Here is an 18,722-nt window from a genome sequence, read left to right on the forward strand (position 1 = left end):
ATGGTGAAACCCTGTCTCTACTAAAAATACAAAAAAAAAAAAATTAGCCAGGCGTGGTGGCGGGCGCCTGTAGTCCCAGCTGCTCGGAGAGGTTGAGGCGGGAGAATGGTGTGAACCTGGGAGGCGGAGCTTGCAGTGAGCCGAGATTGCGCCACTGCACTCCAGCCTGGGCGGCAGAGCGAGACTCCGTCTCAAAAAAAAAAAAAAAAAAAAAAGGAGGAGCGCTGGAATGCGTAAGTAGTTGAGAAGAAAGAAAAAGAGACCACAAAAAAACAGAGCTAACTTGGAAATAAAAGCAGAATTCCTCTTCAGAGAGAGTCAGTTGTGCAGCCTGGGTACAGAAGTCCTTTCTCTGCATGCAGAATCAATGCCAGGTCTTCATCCTGGATATTTCCAATCTCTTACCTGGAGCCACAAATTCACTCCAACAGGAATGTTTATTGCTAATTATGGAACATCTATTATACATCTGGCACTGCATTATGTTTCTTCACTTCATTTACATGTCAAATAACCCTATGACTTATAAAGCCTCCAAGGTGTTTACCTGAACAAATTGCCCAACAGAGTCAATGAACTTAATTACTGCAATTAAGAAAAGTGAAAGAAACAATAACCAAAAAAGTTGGCTTGAATAGTGTTCTCTAATAATGGAAAAATGGAAATGTACTAATTAAGTACAATGAAAATTAATACACTCACTGTGGAATTATTCACATCTTCAGATTATTTTTTAAGCACCAATAAGTTTCATAAAATCATTATTATGATCCCTGAGAAGATCACATGAGAAATTCTTCATGAATTTTGGAACAAGAAAATTATATGTTAGCTCTAGCATGAGCAACATAAAAGTAAAAACAGGATTTTCATGGAGAAATTCTGAAAAAGGTGCAATAAGATTTTAGAGAAATGCATTCAATACAAAGCAGAGAAAACAGATTTGCCTTCAACATTTTTGAGGTTTCTAGTTTGCTAATAAATTATCCATACTTTTGAAATTATGTTTGGTTCCAACATTTTTCTTTCATTCTGAAAACGGGTATGCACTTACTTCAAACATATTACTTGCTTCATAACTGTCTTACACCTAACATTTATCTTTAGAGTAATATATTTATATATTTATCTCCATGTAAACCAAAACTAAAAGTATGTATATGTTTTGCAGGCCAGAAAAGCCACACGTTAAAAGAACAATGTAAATACAATTTTGTTAATAGTCCTTCAAGATTCAGAAATATATGGTCTTTGATTATAATCCTATATAGGCTTTATTATAGCCATAATAATGACATTGTCATTACAAAAAGAGCAAACAGAATGAAGGTGTAACGTGTGGCAACAATATTTGTCAAATTATTTGAAGTTTAATGCCACTGGGAGAAGGGATAATTAGAGATACTATTCCACCATGTTACCCACTATTGTATTGTTACCATTTGTTACCTGCAATCATAACTAAGGTGAGATAGGTTAACGTTGGTGGCAGGATAAACATCACTTAATATACAACGGTCCAAAGACATTAAAACAATTTTGTCTTATTAAAACAAATTAAGTTCAAACAGTCTAAAAAGAGCATTTCAAAATCCACTGAATTTTATTACCTTAATGTGCAATAGGAAAAACAACTGACTGGTAAAACTCAAATGTTTCTTTCTTAAATATAATGCAGAATAGTACTCTGAAGAACTACCTCATGAATCACTTACAACCCTATTATAAGACAACTACAAAGAGCCTCTCCGGTTAAATTTCTTCAGGAAACTTAAAATGCAATGTCCATAATCTTCCAAAGAAAAGGATATGAATGACACCCACCCAAATATAGAAGAAACTCTCACAGCTTTCACGTAGCAACAATAGGCCACATGCCTTCACATAAACACTAGAAATGAAGGCTTGGTATCAAGTGATTTAAGACTTGAATTACATAAATATGTGATTTTCAAAAAAGCTAAAACTCTTTCAATGCACAGAGTATACTTTATTATTATTATGTTATTATTATTATTGAGACAGGGTCTTGCTCTGTTGCCCAGGCGGGAGTGAAGTTGCAAGATATCAGCTCACTGCATCTTCAACCTCCGGGCTCAAGCAGTCCTCCCACCTGAGCCTTCCAAGTAGCTGGGACAACAGGCATGTGCCACCAAGCCTGGCTTTTATTTTATTTTTTGTAGAGATGAGGTTTTGCCATGTTGCCCAGGCTGGTCCCAAACTCCTGGGCTCAAGCAATCCCCCCACTTAGACATCCAAAAGTGCAGCAATTATAGGAAAGAGCCACCGTGCCTGGCACCAAAAGGTATACTTGAAATGTAATTATAACTTCCCCAAAAGGTGAATCTCCTACTTATTTTAATTTAACTTTGGATTATTCTCTATAACCAACACTCAGATTTACAGTAATGTCTGAAAGTGTCAGTGACTTAGGTTTTTTACTATGAATTCTTGGATGTACTTTGATGTAATTTTTGATTAGATATTTTTTTCACATTTACTGCATCTGTAAAATAGTTTTTAGTGTGAACACTCTGGTGTTTTCTTAGGTATATTTTTTGAACAAATGTTGTTTCTGCATTTATTACATTTGTAGGGTTTCTCTCCAATACAAAGACTTTGAAGTTGAATACGGTTTGAATAACTGGAGGGTTTCCCTCCAGTATAAATTCTTCTGTGCACAATAAGAGCTGTGATATAAGTGGAGGTGTTGAACCGGTCTTTCTATTTGTATTGTTCTTACCCTAAACATTTTAGTGCACTCAAAGGCTTATAGACTGTAAATGGCCTTTTGATAATCATTACATTTGTAACACTTTTATTCAGTAAAAATATTCTGCTGTGAAGTTGTGAATAGGTATTAAAGACTATGCCACGTTGTTTAGATTTGTAGGGTTTTTCTCAGGTATGAGTTTTCTCATGTACAGCAAGTTGTGCAGAGTGGTTAAAGGCTTTGCCACATTCCTCACACTTGTATGGTTTCTCTCTGGTATGAAATGTCTTATGTTTAGAAAGGTGTGAGCTCTGGCCGAAGGCTTTGCCACATTCTTCACATTTGTAGGGTTTCTCTCCAGTATGAATTCTCTTATGGTTAGTAAGATATGAAAACCAGTTAAAAGCTTTGCCACATTCATCACATTTGTAGGGTTTCTCTCCAGTATGAATTCTCTTATGTTGAGTAAGGTATGAGAACCAGGTAAAAGCTTTGCCACATTCCTCACACTTGTAGGGTTTCTGCCCAGTATGAATTCTCTTATGCTGAATAAGGTATGAGAACCAGGTAAAAGCTTTGCCACATTCCTCACATTTGTATGGTTTCTCACCAGTATGAATCCTCCTATGTTCAGTCAGATGTGAGCTCTGGTTAAAGGCTTTTCCACATTCTTCACATTGGAAGGTTTTCTCTCCAGTATGAATTCTCTTATGTTGAGTAAGGTATGACAACAATTTAAAGACTTTGCCACATTCTTCAGACTTGTAGGGTTTCTCTCCACTATGAATTCTCTTGTGTTGAGTAAGGTATGATGACAACTTAAAGGATTTGCCACATTCTTCACATTTGTGTGGTTTCTCTCCAGTATGAATTTTCTTATGTTTAGTAAGAACTGAGCACAGGTTAAAAGCTTTGCCACATTCTTCACATCTGTAGGTTTTCTTTTCAGTATTTTTCTCAACAATAGCAAGACTTGAGCAAGGCTTAAAGACGTTATTACATTCTTCACATTTGCAATGTTTCTCTCCAACATGAATTCTCTTACAGTCAGTAAAGCATGGGCACTCGTTAAAGGCTTTGCCACATTTTTTACATTGGTAGGGGTTCTCTCCAATATGGATTCTCTGCTGTTGAGTTGTTATTAAAGACATGCAAGAGACATTGCCACATTCTTTGCATTTGAATGGTTTTTCTCCAGTATGGCCTATCTTACGTTTATTTAGATTTGCAAATTTACTAAAACCTTTCACACATTTATTGCATAGAAAGTTTTTGCTATGAGTAGTTGCTGAGCATAGGTCAAGTTCATTATAACTTGCCTTCTGCCCTTTCCACTCACCCACAATTTCCCAGTCATTCCTTAAGCGTAATTTCTCAAGACAACATCTTTCATATCTTCTCAGCATCACTTTTTGGAATGAAACTTGCAGGCCCTTATCTGGCAAAATGTCTTCAGTAAGATAAGAAGACAAAGCTGGAAAAAATAAAAACAACAAATTATTCCACTTACTAGATAACATCCTTTGCAAATCTAAGGCATAAAATTATACAAGCACATTAGCAAGATAGCATAATGAAATACCACAGGCCCTTATTCCTTCATAGTCATAATCCTAACAAAAATATACTAAACAAAATGCCATTATGAGAATCCTAAAAGCAGCCAAAGGAGGAAAAAAAAAAAAGAAATGACATACAATGAAGCTCCAATATGCCTCACCACAGACTTTTCACTGGAAACCTTACTGGCCAGAGGACAGTGGTATGACATACTTAAAGTGCTGAAAGAAAAAAAACTTTACCCTAGATTATGATATCCAGCAAAAATATCCTTCAAACATAAAGATTATTTCTCTTTATGTTTATGGCCATAAGGATGGCCAAACAAAAGCTGAGGTATTTCATCAACACCAGACCTGTCCTACGAGAAATGATAAAAGGAGTACTTCAATCAGAAAAGAACATTAATTAGGCAGATCACTTGAGGTCGGGAGTTCAAGATCAGCCTGACCAACATAGAGAAATCCCGTCTCTACTAAAAATACGACATTAATCAGTCGTGGTGGCGCATGCCTGTAATCCTAGCTACTCGGGAGGCTGAGGCAGGAGAATTGCCTGAACCCAGGAGGTGGAGGTTGTGGTGAGGCAAGATTGTGCCACTGCACTCCAGCCTGGGCGACAAGGGTGAAACTTTGTCAACAACAAAAAAAATTAAATGATGAACAAATCAAAAATGATAACTACAACAAGTTTTCAAAACATAGTACAATAAGAAACAGCAAAAAGTTAAAAATCACGAGTACTAAGCTAAGGCGTAGAGTTTTTATTAGTTTTCTTTTTACTTGCTTTTTTATGCAAAGAGTGTTAGGTTCTTATCACATTAAAATACATCAAACCAAAAAACATACAATGGATACACAAAAAATGAAAACCAGGAAACTAAATCATATCACCAGAGAAAATCACCTTCACTAAAGGAACATAGACAGGAAAGAAAGAAGAAGACCACTAAACAACCAGTAAACAAATAACAAAATGGCAGGATTAAGCCTTAGTTACCAATAACAACATTGAATGTAAATGGAGTAAATTATCCATTCAAAAGAAATAGACTGGCTGAATGCATGAAAACACAAGACCCACTGACCTGTTGCCTTTAACAAACACACTTGAGGCCAGGTGCAGTGGCTCACACCTGTAATCCCAGCTCTTTGGGAGGCCGAGACGAGCAGACCGCTTGAGCTTAGGAGTTCGAGACCAGCCTAGGCAACATGGTGAAACCCATCTCTACCAAAAATACAAAATTAGCTGGGCTGTGGTCCCAGCTACCCGAGAGGCTGAGGTGGGAGGATTGCTGGAGCCTGGGAGGCAGAGGTTGCAGTGAGCCAGGATTGTGCCACTGCACTTCAGCCTGGGTGACAGAGTGAGACCCCATCTTGAAAGGGAGAAAGGGAGAAAGGGAGAAAGGGGAAAGGGGAAAGGAAAGGAAAGGAAGAGAGAGATGAACAAGGGGAAAGGGAAGGGAAGGGAGAAAGAGAGAGAGAAGAAGGAGGGAAGGAGGGAAGGAAGGAAGAAAGGAAGGAAGGAAGGAAAAGGGGAAGGGGAAGGAGGGAGGGAGGAAGAGAGGAAAAGGAAAGAAAGAAAAAGGAAAGAAAGGAAAGGAAAAGAAGGAAAAAGAAAAGAGAGAAAGAGAAAGAGAGAGAGAAAGACACTTTAGCTATAAAAACACACATAGTCTGAAAATAAAAGAATGGAAAAAGATATTCCATGAAAAAGAAACAAACAAAAAAGAGCAGGAGTCACTACACTTGTATCAGTCAAAACAGATTTCAAGACCAGAAGTAGAAGAAGAGACAAAGAAGGTCATTAAATAATGACAGAAGAGTAAAATCAGCAGGAGAATATAACAATTGTAAATATATATTTATCCAACACCAGAGCACCCAGATATATAAGGCAAATATTATTAGAACTTAAAAGAGAGGCCCCAATACAGTAACTGCTATATACTTCGGGACCTCACTTGCAGCATTGGACAAAGCTACCAGACAGAAAATCAATAAAGAAACATCGCATTTGTCTGCACTATGTGCCAAATGGATCTAATAGATATTTGCAGAACGTTTCATACAACAGCTGCAGAATACACATTATTTTCCTCAGCACATGGATCATTCTCAAGGACAGACCAAATGTTAGGTCACAAAACAAGTCTTAAAATATTCAGAAAATGGAAATAACACCAAGCATTTTCTCTGACCACAATGGAATAAAACTAGAATGAAAAGAGGAATTTTGAAAACTATACACATACATGGAAATTAAACAGTATGCTCCTGAATGACTAGTGAAATAAAATAAATTCAGGAGAAAATTTAAAATTTCTTAAGACAAATGATAACAGAAACAAAATATACCAAAACCTATAGGATACAGCAAAAGCAGTACGAACAGGGAAGTTAATAGCTATAAGTGCCTACATCAATAAAGAGGGAAAACTTCAACTAAACAATCCAACAATGCATCTTACAGAACTAGAAAAGCAAGCGCAAACAAAACCCAAAATTAGTAGAAGAAAAATAATGAAGATTGGAGCAGAAATAAATGAAAATAAAATTTTAAAACAATTCAAAAGATCAATGAAAAAAATTAGTTTTTTGAAAAGTTAAACAAAATTGAGAAAAACCTCTAAGACATTAGTCTAGGTAAAAATTTCTTGAGCAATACCCCACAAACACAGACAACCAAAAAAAATGGACAAATGGGAACATATCAAGTTAAAAAGCTTCTGCACAGCAAAGAATACAATCAACAAAGTGAACAGACAACCCAGAGAATGGGAGAAAATACTTGAAAACTACTCATTTGACAAGAGATTAACAACCAGAAGTTATAAGGAGCTCAAACAACTCTATAGGAAAAAAATATAATAATCCGAGCCAAAAAATGGGCAGGAGATGTGAATAAACATTCCTCAAAACAAGACACAAATAGCAAACAGGCATATGAAAAGGTTCTCAATGTCACTGATCATCAGGGAAATGCAAATCAAAACTACGATGAGATATCATCTCACCCCAGATAAAATCACTTATACCCGAAAACCAGGCAACAACAAATGCTGGTGAGGATGGAAAGAAAAAGAGACCCTGTACACTGTGGGGATTTAAATTAGTACCACCACTACGAAGAACAGTTTGGAGGTTTCTCAAAACACCAAAAATAGAGGTACCATATGATCCAGCAATCCCACTGCTGATATATACGCCAAAGAAGGGAAATCGGTATATCAAAGATATCTGCACTCCTATGTTTGTTCCAACACTATTCACAACAGCCAGACTTTGGAAGCAACCTAAGTATCCATCAACAGGCAAATGGATAAAGATAATGTACTACTTATAGGCCGGGCATGGTGGCTCACAACTGTAATCCCAGCACTTTGGGAGGCCGAGGTGGGTGGATCACGAGGTCAAGAGATTGAGACCATCCTGGCTAACAACGTGTAGCTGGACGTGGTGGCGGGCACCTGTAGTTGCAGCTACTCGGGAGGCTGAGGCGGGAGAACAGCGGAGCTTGCAGTAAGCCGAGATCATGGCACTGCACTCTAGCCTGGGCGACAGAGCGAGACTCTGTCTCAAAAAAAAAGAAAAGAAAATGTACTACTTATAGACAATGGAGTACTATTCAGCCTTAAGAAAGGATGAGATCCTGTCATTTCCAACAACATAGATGGAACTGAAGGTCACCATGTTAAGTAAAATAAGCCAGGCACAGAAAGACAAACATTGCACGCTCTCACTTATTTGTGGAATCTAAAAGTCAAAACAATTAACTCATGGAGATAGAGAGTAGAAGAATGGTTACCAGAGGCTGGAAAGGGTAGTGGGTGAGTGAGTGGGGGAGGTGGGGATGGTTAATGGGTACAAGAAATTACTTAAAGAGAATGAATAAGACCTACTATTTAATAGCACATCAGGGTGACTATAGTCAAAAATAATTTCAGTTGTACATTTTAAAATAACTTAAGGAGTATAATTTGATTGTCTGTAACTCAAAAAATAAATGCTTGAGGGAATAGACACTCCATTTTCCCTGATATGCTTATTTTGCATTGCATGCTTGTATCAAAATATCTTATGTACCTCATAAATATAAACGCTATGTATCCACAAATTTAAAAAAATTTATTTAAAAGCCTTTCTGAGAACTCAAAAAATCAGTGAAGGGTTTGCAGCACCCCAGGTGAGCACAATGCCATAAGCCCCACAGAAGTGAAAGGAAGTTTGTTCCATTTACCCACCACAGCCCTTTCTTTTTTCCAATAAGGTAGGTACCCTTAGGAGTAAACTTCTGGCTTCTCCCTCAGAAAATAAAGAAAATAGTAGCACATGGGTCCATACTTTTGGGGGCTTGAAAAAGACTGGTTTCTGTCTCCTATGACACGGAGTACTGAATGGAATGATGGTATACTTTGACTGACAGGTTGGTTCTGTTGAGACCAATAATAAATGATTGTTACAGCAGACGAGAAACTGCAGTACCAGAGATGGACAACAGATATAACTAGTGATTACAGCCTCTTAAGAGGAAACATGTGAAAACCTCTGTAATTGCCGGGCGCGGTGGCTCACGCTTGTAATCCCAGCACTTTGGGAGGCCGAGGCGGGCGGATCATGAGGTCAGGAGATCGAGACCACGGTGAAACCCCGTCTCTACTAAAAATACAAAAAAATTAGTCGGGCGTGGTGGCGGGCGCCTGTAGTCCCAGCTACTCGGAGAGGCTGAGGCAGGAGAATGGCGTGACCCCGGGAGGTGGAGCTTGCAGCGAGCCAAGATCGCGCCACTGCACTCCAGCCTGGGCGACAGAGCGAGACTCCGTCTCAAAAAAAAAAAAAAAACCAAAAAAAAACAAAAGAAAGAAAACCTCTGTAATTAAGAAAATAGCCGGGCACAGTGGCTCACGCCAGTAATCCTAGCCCTTTGGGAGGCCGAGGTGGGCAGATCACGAGGTCAGGTGTTCAAGCCCAGCCTGGCCAACACGGTGAAACCACATCTCTACTAAAAATACAAAAATTAGCCAGGCATAGTGGCACGTGCCTATAATCCCAGCTACTTGGGAAGCTGAGGCAGGAGAATTGCTTGAACCCGGGAGGCAGAGGGTGCAGTGAGCCGAGATTGCACCACTGAACTCCAGCCTGGGAGACAGGGTGAGAGACTCTGTCTCAAAAACAAAACAAAACAAAACAACAACAACAAGAAAACACCATTCCAGAGAAGACATATCCCAAGAACAAGTTTGAGAGGCTCCCATAATCTCTAGCCTGGTCAATTGGTGTCAGAATTTCCCAGAACAATGCCACTTTATAAAGATTGAAACAGGTGGCTTTTTGTTAATTTCAAATCTGAACAAAAGATTACAATGTATACAAAGTATCACGGCACTTACGGCCCCAAAAAGGAAAAATAAATATCCAGATAGCAACCCTAAAGAAATGGAGATATATAAATTATCTTTAAAAACTCAAAATAACCATGTGAATAACATTAATAAGTGAAATAAGAACACAGACAACTAAATGAAATCAGGAAAATGGAAGATCAACAAAAAGATAAAAAGTATAAAAAGAAATAGAAATTACGGAGCTCAAGAATACAAGGTAAGCAAATGCTGAAAAAGTCATCAGTAGACCTACAATCAAGAAATGCTGAAGGGGCTGGGCGCGGTGGCTCACACCTGTAATCCCAGCACTTTGGGAGGCCAACGTGGGCAGATCACTTGAGGTCAGGAATTCAGGACCAGCCTAGCCAACATGGTGAAACCCCATCTCTACTAAAAATACAAAAAAATTAACTGGGCGTGATGGCACGAACCTGTAGTCCCAGCTATAGGGAGGCTGAGGCACAAGAATCACTTGAACCCGGGTGGCGAGGAACAAAAGCGTAAAAATAATTATAAACATCTGTTCATATAAAATGATATGATCAATGACATCAGTAACCTAAAGCTCAGGACAGATGTACTGAGAAAAAAAATTTGTATGTAACTGAAGACATTACCAGTTTAAAATATATTGTTGTGGCCAGGCACAGTGGCTCACACCTGAAATCCCAGCACTTTGGGAGGCCAAGGTGGGCAGATCACCTGAGGTCAGGAGTTGGAGACCAGCCTGGCCAACATGGTAAAACCCCGTCTCTACTAAAAATACGAAAATTAGCTGGGCATGGTGGCACGCGCTTGTAACCCCGGCTACTCAGGAGGCTGAGGCAGGAGAATCGCTTGAGCCCAGGAGGCGGAGGTTGCAGTGAGCCGAGATCATGCCACTCCACTCCAACCTGGGTGACAAAGCGAGACTCTATCTCGAAAAAACAAAACAAAGCTGGGTGCGGTGGCTCACGCCTGTAATCCCAGCACTTTGGGAGGCTGAGGCAGGTGGATCACGAGGTCAGGAGATCGAGACCATCCTGGCTAACCCGGTGAAACCCCGTCTCTACTAAAATTACAAAAAATTAGCCGGGTGTGGTGGCAGGCGCCTGTAGTCCCAGCTACTCGGGAGGCTGAGGCAGGAGAACGGTGTGAACCCAGGAGGCAGAGCTTGCAGTGAGCTGAGATCGCGCCACTGCACTCCAGCCTGGGCGACAGAGAGAGACTCCGTCTCGAAAAAAAAGAAAAAAAAACCAAACCAAACCAAAAAACAAAAACGAACAACTCACAGGAGACAAAAAAGACCATAAATAAAAACAGGTTTTGTTCACAGAAAACCTATGACAAATGTATGTCTGTGTATTTATGTCTACATCTGTGTCTCACCAGGGTACATAATATATAAAGCAAATATTTACAGAAATGAAGCAACAAGTACACAGGGAATGGGGGACTTGAAAGCACTATAAAACAACCAACAGACATCTAGAGAACATCCTAAACAACGGAATCCATGATATTCTCAACAGCTCAGGAAACATTCTCCTTGATAGACCACCTGTCAGGCCACAAAACAAGTCTCAACCAATTTTTAAAAATTGAAATCTTATAGATTATTATTTATGACCAAAATGGAATAAAACAAGAAATCAGTAACAGAAAGAAAACGGAAACATTCACAAATATATGGAAGTTCAACAACACGCACTTGAGCATGTTCTTCATGGGCTGGAAGACTTAATATTATGAAGATGTTCATATCACCCAAGCGACCTACAGATTCAGTGCAATCCTTTCAAGTTCACAATTTCATTTTTGCAGAAATAGAAAAGGCAAACCTAAAATTACTCAGCACGTGAAGGAACCATGAAGAGCACAACAATCTCCACAAAGAACAGTGTTGCAGGTATCATACTTTCTGATTTTAAAATACATTATGGCCGGGCGCAGTGGCTCACGCCTGTACTCCCAGCACTTTGGGAGGCCGAGGTGGGTGGATCACCTGAGGTCATGAGTTCAAGTCAAGCCTGGCCAACATGGTGAAAACCCATCTCTACTAAAAGTACATGGTGGCACATGCCTGCAATCCCAGCTACTCGAGAGGCTGAGGCAGGAGAATGACCTGAACCTGGGAGGCAGAGTTTGCAGCGAGCCGAGATCGCACCACTGCATTCCAACCTGGGTGACCAAAATGAGACTCTGTCTCAAAAAAAAAAAAAAAAAAAAAATTATGAAGCTGTGGTAATTAAAACCGTTTGGTACTGGCATAAAGGCAGACAATTAGGTCAATGAAACAGAATAGAGAACACAGAAACAGACCTCCACATATACGGTCACATGAAGAGTTGTTTGCATACTCATATTTATTGCAACATTATTCACAAAAGCTGATAGGGAAAACAACCCAAACTTACCTCACCAAATGAATGGTTAAATATAATTCAGAATACACAAACAGGATGGGAGTGGTGGCCCATGCCAGTAATCCCAGCACTTTGGGAGGCCAAGGCGGGTGGATCACCTGAGGTAAGGAGTTTGAGACCAGCCTGGCCAACATGGTGAAACCTCGTCTCTACTAAAAATACAAAAAAAAAAAAAAAAATTAGCCAGGCGTGGTGGTGCATGCCTGTAGTCCCAGCAACCCAGGAGGCTGAGGTGGGAGAATCACTTGAACCTGGAAGGCAGAGGCTGCAGTGAGCTGAGGTCAGGCCATGCACTCCAGCCTGGGTGACAGAGTGAGACTCCTCGCAACAAAATTAACTCATACTAGCACCACAGACGCCCAAGAAATCGAGATGTCTCAAAAAACAAAACAAAACAAAAAATACAAACAATGGAATATTACTCAGCTTTTAAAAAGCAGGAAATCTGGTAAAATCTACAATAAAGATGAATCTTCAAGAAAAGCCCTTTGTCCTGATGTGATTATTATGCATTGCATGCCTGTATCAAAGTATCTCATGTACCCCATAAATATATACACCTACTATGTACCCTTAAAAATTAAAAATGAAAATCTTGGTGACACGCTAAACGAAATAACCCAGTCACAAAAAGATAGAGACTGTACGAATCCATTTATATGAGATATCTGAAACAGATCCTTAAAAACAAAAAATAGAATGGTGTTTCTAAAGGGCCAGGCAAATACACACACACGTCATAAAGAAAATGTACTGGCATGTCTATTGCAAGTACATTTATCTGTAAGTTTGTTTGCCTGTAACATTTATAAAGGCAAACAAACTTATAGATAAATGTACTGGTAATAGACAATGTGATTGTTGCATTATTCACTTTTGCACCATAATGTCTTGAAGTGTACAGAACTGAATATGTTCATAAAAATTATAATACATAAGTAAAAACTGTTCACGTGTGGTGGCTCATGCCTATAATCCTACCACTTTGAGAGGCCGAGGTGGAAGGATTGCTTGAGGCCAGGAGTTTGAGACCAGCCTGGGCAGGAGTGAGAACCCATCTCTATAAAAAATAAAGAAAGAAATAAAAAGTCCAGGCATGGTGACTCATGCCTATAATCCCAGCACTTTGGGAGGCTGAGGCTTGAGGTAAGGAGTTCAAGACCAGCCTGGCCAACATGGTGAAACCCCATCTCTACTAAAAATACAAAAATTTGCCAGATGGGTGGTGGGTACCTGTAATCCCTGCTACTGGGGAGGCTGAGGCAGGAGAATCTCTTGAACCTGGGAGGCGGAGGGTGCAGTGAGCTGAGATCGTGCCACTGCACTCCAGCCTGGGCGACAGAGCGAGACTCTGTCTCAAGAAAAAAAAAAAAAGAAAAAAGAACTACCATACAAGACAGCAATCTCACGTGTGTGTGTGTGTGTGTGTGTGTGTGTGTGTGTGTGTGTATAAAATCAATAGAAATAAAATCAGTATCTCAAATAAATATCTGCATCCCCATGTTCATTACAGCATTAGTCATAATTGCCAAGATACAGAAACAATGTAAATCTTTGTGAATGCTGAATGAAGAAAATGTTTTACATATACATAATAGAGTATTATTAAGCAATAAACATAATGAAATCCTGCCATTCTAACAACATGCTAAGTTGCTAAGTGAAATAAGGCAAACACAGAAAAACAAATACTTCCTATTCCTCTCACTCATATGAGCATCTTAAAAGGTTGAACTCCTAGAAGCAGAAGACAGACGTGATTGCCAAGGAGGTAGGAAAATGGAAGATGGTATTAAAAGGGCACAAACTTTCAGTTATAAAATAAATAAGCTTTGGAAATCTAATGAATAGCATCATGAGTATAGTTAATAATATTTTGTATGCTTAAAATTTGCATTAACACAGCAGACAAGTGTTTTCAACATAAAAATAACTATGTGAAGTGACAGATGTGTTCATTAACTTAATTGTATTAATCATTTCACTATATATAGATATCAAATCATGACACTGTACACAATAGTTATCCAATTTTTATTTGTGTAAGAAAATCCACATTATACACATACATATATACACACACATATATATAAATGACACAGACCGACGAAGTTTCATACTAAACAAGAGAAAATTATAAAATGACAATTATTTTAAAGGAAGGTAACAAGTGGGAGTTTACTATATAATCAGCAATGTTCTACACTCCCCAACGACCCAGCATATTTAAGAAATCTAGGATGTGAGTAGATATATTAAACTATTTGACAGCTGAGAAATTTGGGCACATAGGGTTTAAATTACAAATCTCAGTTCACACAAAAGAAATAAAATTTTTAAGTAAATAACATTAGATTTTCTTATATTTAGGGAGATGCTTAGTCTTCTGATAAAATTACTATCAATTTCTGTAGAATCACATTTGAAATCTCCACAGGGTAAGTCATAAAGGAGAAAACATACATCTCTGGGATTTCTGAACCAAATACCAATATCACCACTACTCTCACATGTTCCAGATGCAATGCAAAAAGGGATCTTAAAAAATATTTTAGGCCAGGCGCGGTGGTTCACGCCTGTAATCCCAGCACTTTGGGAGGCCGAGGCACGTGGATCACGAGGTCAGGAGATTGAGATCATAGGGGCTAACAAGGTGAAACCCCGTCTCTACTGAAGTACAAAATAAATTGGCTGGGTGGGGTGGCGTGCGCCTGTAGTCCCAGCTACTCGGGAGACTGAGGCAGGGGAATCACTTGAACCCGGGAGGTGGGGCTTGCAGTGAGCCGAGATTGTGCCACTGCACTCCAGCCTGGGCGACAGAACCAAACTCCGTCTCAAGAAAACAAAAATATATATATATTTTAGCATAGAGGTCCTCAAAAATACGCAGACAGTCCCATGTCCCCAAAAGCAATGGAAGAGCAGTCAGATCTTGCGGTCCCCTATAAACTATGAAGATGATTGTGAGGCTCACTGTAAACTTGAAGGAAAATCACTGAAGGGAAGTACAGTCCTTAGACAATTTATTAACAGCATGAGATAGAAGATGCCCCTACGTGGGAACAAGAGAAAGAAACCCAGGCTTCTCAGAAGCCATCTCCATGGGAGTAGAGCTTCCCAAACCACATTTTAAAGTCTGGCTTCTTCCTTGATCCTCGGACCCCTTACCTATGTTTGCTTCATTCACTCCTACCTACCTGAGTGTTTAGCTGTCCTCTCTGTGCTCACATTCCAGGGCTCTTTGCTTGCCTCCAGACACATGATCAGTTCTGGCTTAGACATAGCAAGACCTGTTTTATTAGAAAAAAGGGGCATGATTCTTGTGGGGATTCTTTAATCATCTTTTACTGTGCTCAGTGGACAAGAGAAAACATCACATTAGATCCTAGAAAATTAACTCCAAAATACTGTTTTCTGACAGAACCTTTAATATATTTAGGAAGTATTTTAAATTTGTGAGTCCTTAGCTCTGCTACCAAGAAATATAATAACTGGATCAAAAATTGGTGATGGAAACTGGATTTTGAAGTGTAGGCAACAATATTTTATACTATTGAATTTCTAGAATTACCACCAATCTAGAGCAAGGATATACACATCAGCTGAATAGAAAGGTTGACGTCAAGGCAAAACATCTTGAAAGTTTTGTTTTCTACACCAAGAAATCCCCAAGGTTTCCTTGAAAGCAGTGATGTGAAACTCATTCGTGCAAATCAGAAACTCCCAGAAAACATTCTACAAAGGAAAAAGATGAAATCCTTACTGTGAAATAGGAATTGCATATTGAAATTATCCTCACCAAGGGAGAACAGGTTTCTGTAGTTCTCTAACATCACATCCCTATACAAACTCCGCTGAGCAGGGTCCAGGCATTCCCACTCCTCTGGAGAGAATTCTAGAGCCACATCCCTGAATGCCAATAGTCCCTGAAAAAGAAAACGTATTTACCAAGTGGCCATGGCAGAGTTCTTAATTTGACTCCAGGCAAGGAGAGAGTGAAGAGAACTGGCTCTGACTTATATGAGTGACTAGAATTATCAAATAAGATAATTTTTAACACAGAAATATACTCTAGGCCAGGTGCGGTGGCTCACACCTGTAATCCCAACACTTTGGCAGGCCGAGGCGGGCGGATCACCAGGTCAGGAGTTCAAGACCAGCCTGGCCAACACGGTGAAACCCCATCTCTGCTAAAAATACAAAAATTAGCCGGGCGTGGTGGCACATGCCTGTAGTCCCAGCTACTTGGGAGGCTGAGGCAAGAGAATTGCTTGAAGCCAGTTTGCAGTGAGCCGAGATCACACCACTGCACTACAGCCTGGGTGACAGAGAGAGACTCTGTCTCAAAATAAATAAATAAATAAATAAATAATATATATACTCTAATGTATTCTCTAACTCTGAGTTAAGAAGATAGTTTAAGATCCACAAAACCAGTGTAGAAACTCTACTTTTGTGCATAATATACTATAAAATCAAGGGCATCAATGCGAGCACTGATATATTCACATCATACAGGATAAGTTGTGTATTGTTCTCATATGGACAAGTCAGGGTGAGTTGGAAGGTACTTCTCAAATTTTAACAAATATGTCAATGAAGTAGAAATCTTGTTAAAATGCAGGCATGGGCCGGGCGCAGTGGCTCATACTTGTAATCCCAGCACTTTGGGAGGCTGAGGCGGGTGGATCACCTGAAGTCAGGAGTTCAAGACCAGCCTGGCCAACATGGTGAAACCCCATCTCTACTAAAAATACAAAAAATTAGCTGGGCATGGTGGTGGGTGCCTGTAATCCCAGCTACTTGGGAGGCTGAGGCAGGAGATCGCTTGAACCCGGGAGGTGGAGATTGCAGTGAGCCAAGATCACGCCATTGTACTCCAGCCTGGGCAACAAGAGCAAAATTTCATTTCAAAAAATAAATAAATAAACAAATAAAATGCATGCATGGTGGCTCATGTCTCTATTCCTGGCACTTTGGGAGGCCGAGGTGGGTGGGTCACTTGAGTTCCAGAGTTTGAGACCAGCCTGGGCAACATGGCGAAACCTCATCTCTACAAAAAATACAAAAATGAGACAGCCATGATGGCCCAGGCCAGTGGTCCCTGCGACCTGGGAGGCTGAGACGGGAGAACTTCCTGAGCCTAGGGCAGAGGCTGCCCTGCAACCTGGGAGGCTGAGATGGGAGGATTTCCTGAGCCTAGGGGACAGAGGCTGCAGTGAGCTCAGGTCACGCCACTGCACTCCAGCCTGGGTGATAGAGTGAAACCCATCGCAAAAAAAAAAAAATTTTTTTTTAAGTGTAGATTTTGATTCAGGAGATCTGGGATGAATCCTAAATTTCTGGCTTTCTAACAAGCCAGCCAGCGATGCCAATGCTTCTGGCTCAAGACGAATATTTTGTCAAACATCCAGTAAATGGCAGAGCCTACGTTCATCCCAGCTGATCTGACCAGTAAACAAACACGAGAGCCTTCATTTTCTAAAGAAAGCTACATGCAAAGAGAATCTAAAGAGAAAAAGGAGTTTCCCGATTGTGATTATTTTATGTACATCAGTCAGTAAATCTCCCCAAATAACTTATTAATAACAAAAAGAAAAATAATTAATCCTATGGTGGAAAATTCTGGCAGACAGCACCTTACTCAAGTGACTAAAATTAAGATAAATTACAATAGGAAAATTGGCATCGTGTGCTAATACACGCAAAAGGCACAACATCACTCCTGCTTTCTTGGCCAGTAAATTATTACTGATATAAATAAATAAATTATTGCTCAGTAAATTACTGAAAAAATTACATAACAATTATGTGGAAAGTTACGTTAGTTAAATTACAACTGGCCAGTGGCTCACACCTATAATCCCAGCACTTTGGGAGGCCGAGGCGGGTGGATCACGAGGTCAGGAGATCGAGACCATCAGGAGATGGAGACCATCCTAGCTGACACGGTGAAACCCCATCTCTACTAAAAAAAATACAAAAAATTAGCCAGGTGTGGTGGTGGACGCCTTTAGTCCCAGCTACTCGGGAGGCTGAGGCAGGAGAATGGCATGAACCCAGGAGGCGGAGCTTGCAGTGAGCCAAGATCGCACCACTGCACTCTAGCCTGGGTGACAGAGCGAGACTCCGTCTCAAAAGAAGAAAAAGAAAAAAAAAACTACAATCTGAATGTAATCATTAAAAAAAAATCAGCTTTATGCAAAGTTCAAGCTCCAGATCTCTCCCAGGTTCAGGTCTTGTAATCTCTAATAATGTAAACAGTCTGTCTTTAGCAGCCTAGAAAGTCAGTCTTTTCCAGTTATTTTTAGTAGAGATGGGGTTTCACTGTGTTAGCCAGGATGGTCTTGATCTCCTGACCTTGTGATCCGCCCTTCTCAGCCTCCCAATAATTGTTCATAACTTTCTGAGCCATTCTTGGTCACTGATGCCAACCTCTTTGAACGTGCGTTTTCTTTTCTTTCTTTTTTTTTTTTTTTTGAGATGGAGTCTCGCTCTGTTGCCCAGGCTGGAATGCAGTGGCGTGATCCCGACTTACTGCAAGCTCTGCCTCCTGGGTTCACGCCATTCTCCTGCCTCAGCCTCCCCAGCAGCTGGGCCTACAGGCACACGCTGCCACGTCCGGCTAATTTTTGTATTTTTAGTAGAGACGGGGTTTCAC

General features: G+C 40.0%; 1 protein-coding gene across 1 annotated transcript in view; it reads right to left on the reverse strand.

The window, feature by feature from the left end:
• Nucleotides 1–1,228: 1,228 nt before the first annotated feature.
• ZNF695 (zinc finger protein 695) overlaps nucleotides 1,229–18,722 on the reverse strand; it is a 29,102-nt gene continuing 11,608 nt past the window's right edge. Inside the window, exons 2-4 of the mRNA XM_055234692.2 lie at nucleotides 15,825–15,987; nucleotides 15,259–15,351; nucleotides 1,229–4,187 (exon numbers count right to left, since the gene is read on the reverse strand). Of these exons, the coding sequence (XP_055090667.2) occupies nucleotides 2,902–4,187; nucleotides 15,259–15,351; nucleotides 15,825–15,987 (1,542 nt within the window). The 3' untranslated portion in view covers nucleotides 1,229–2,901. The remainder of the gene's footprint in view (nucleotides 4,188–15,258; nucleotides 15,352–15,824; nucleotides 15,988–18,722) is intronic.

The sequence above is a fragment of the Symphalangus syndactylus genome, chromosome 19 (genome assembly GCF_028878055.3).
Source record: "Symphalangus syndactylus isolate Jambi chromosome 19, NHGRI_mSymSyn1-v2.1_pri, whole genome shotgun sequence".
Classification (NCBI taxonomy): domain Eukaryota; kingdom Metazoa; phylum Chordata; class Mammalia; order Primates; family Hylobatidae; genus Symphalangus; species Symphalangus syndactylus.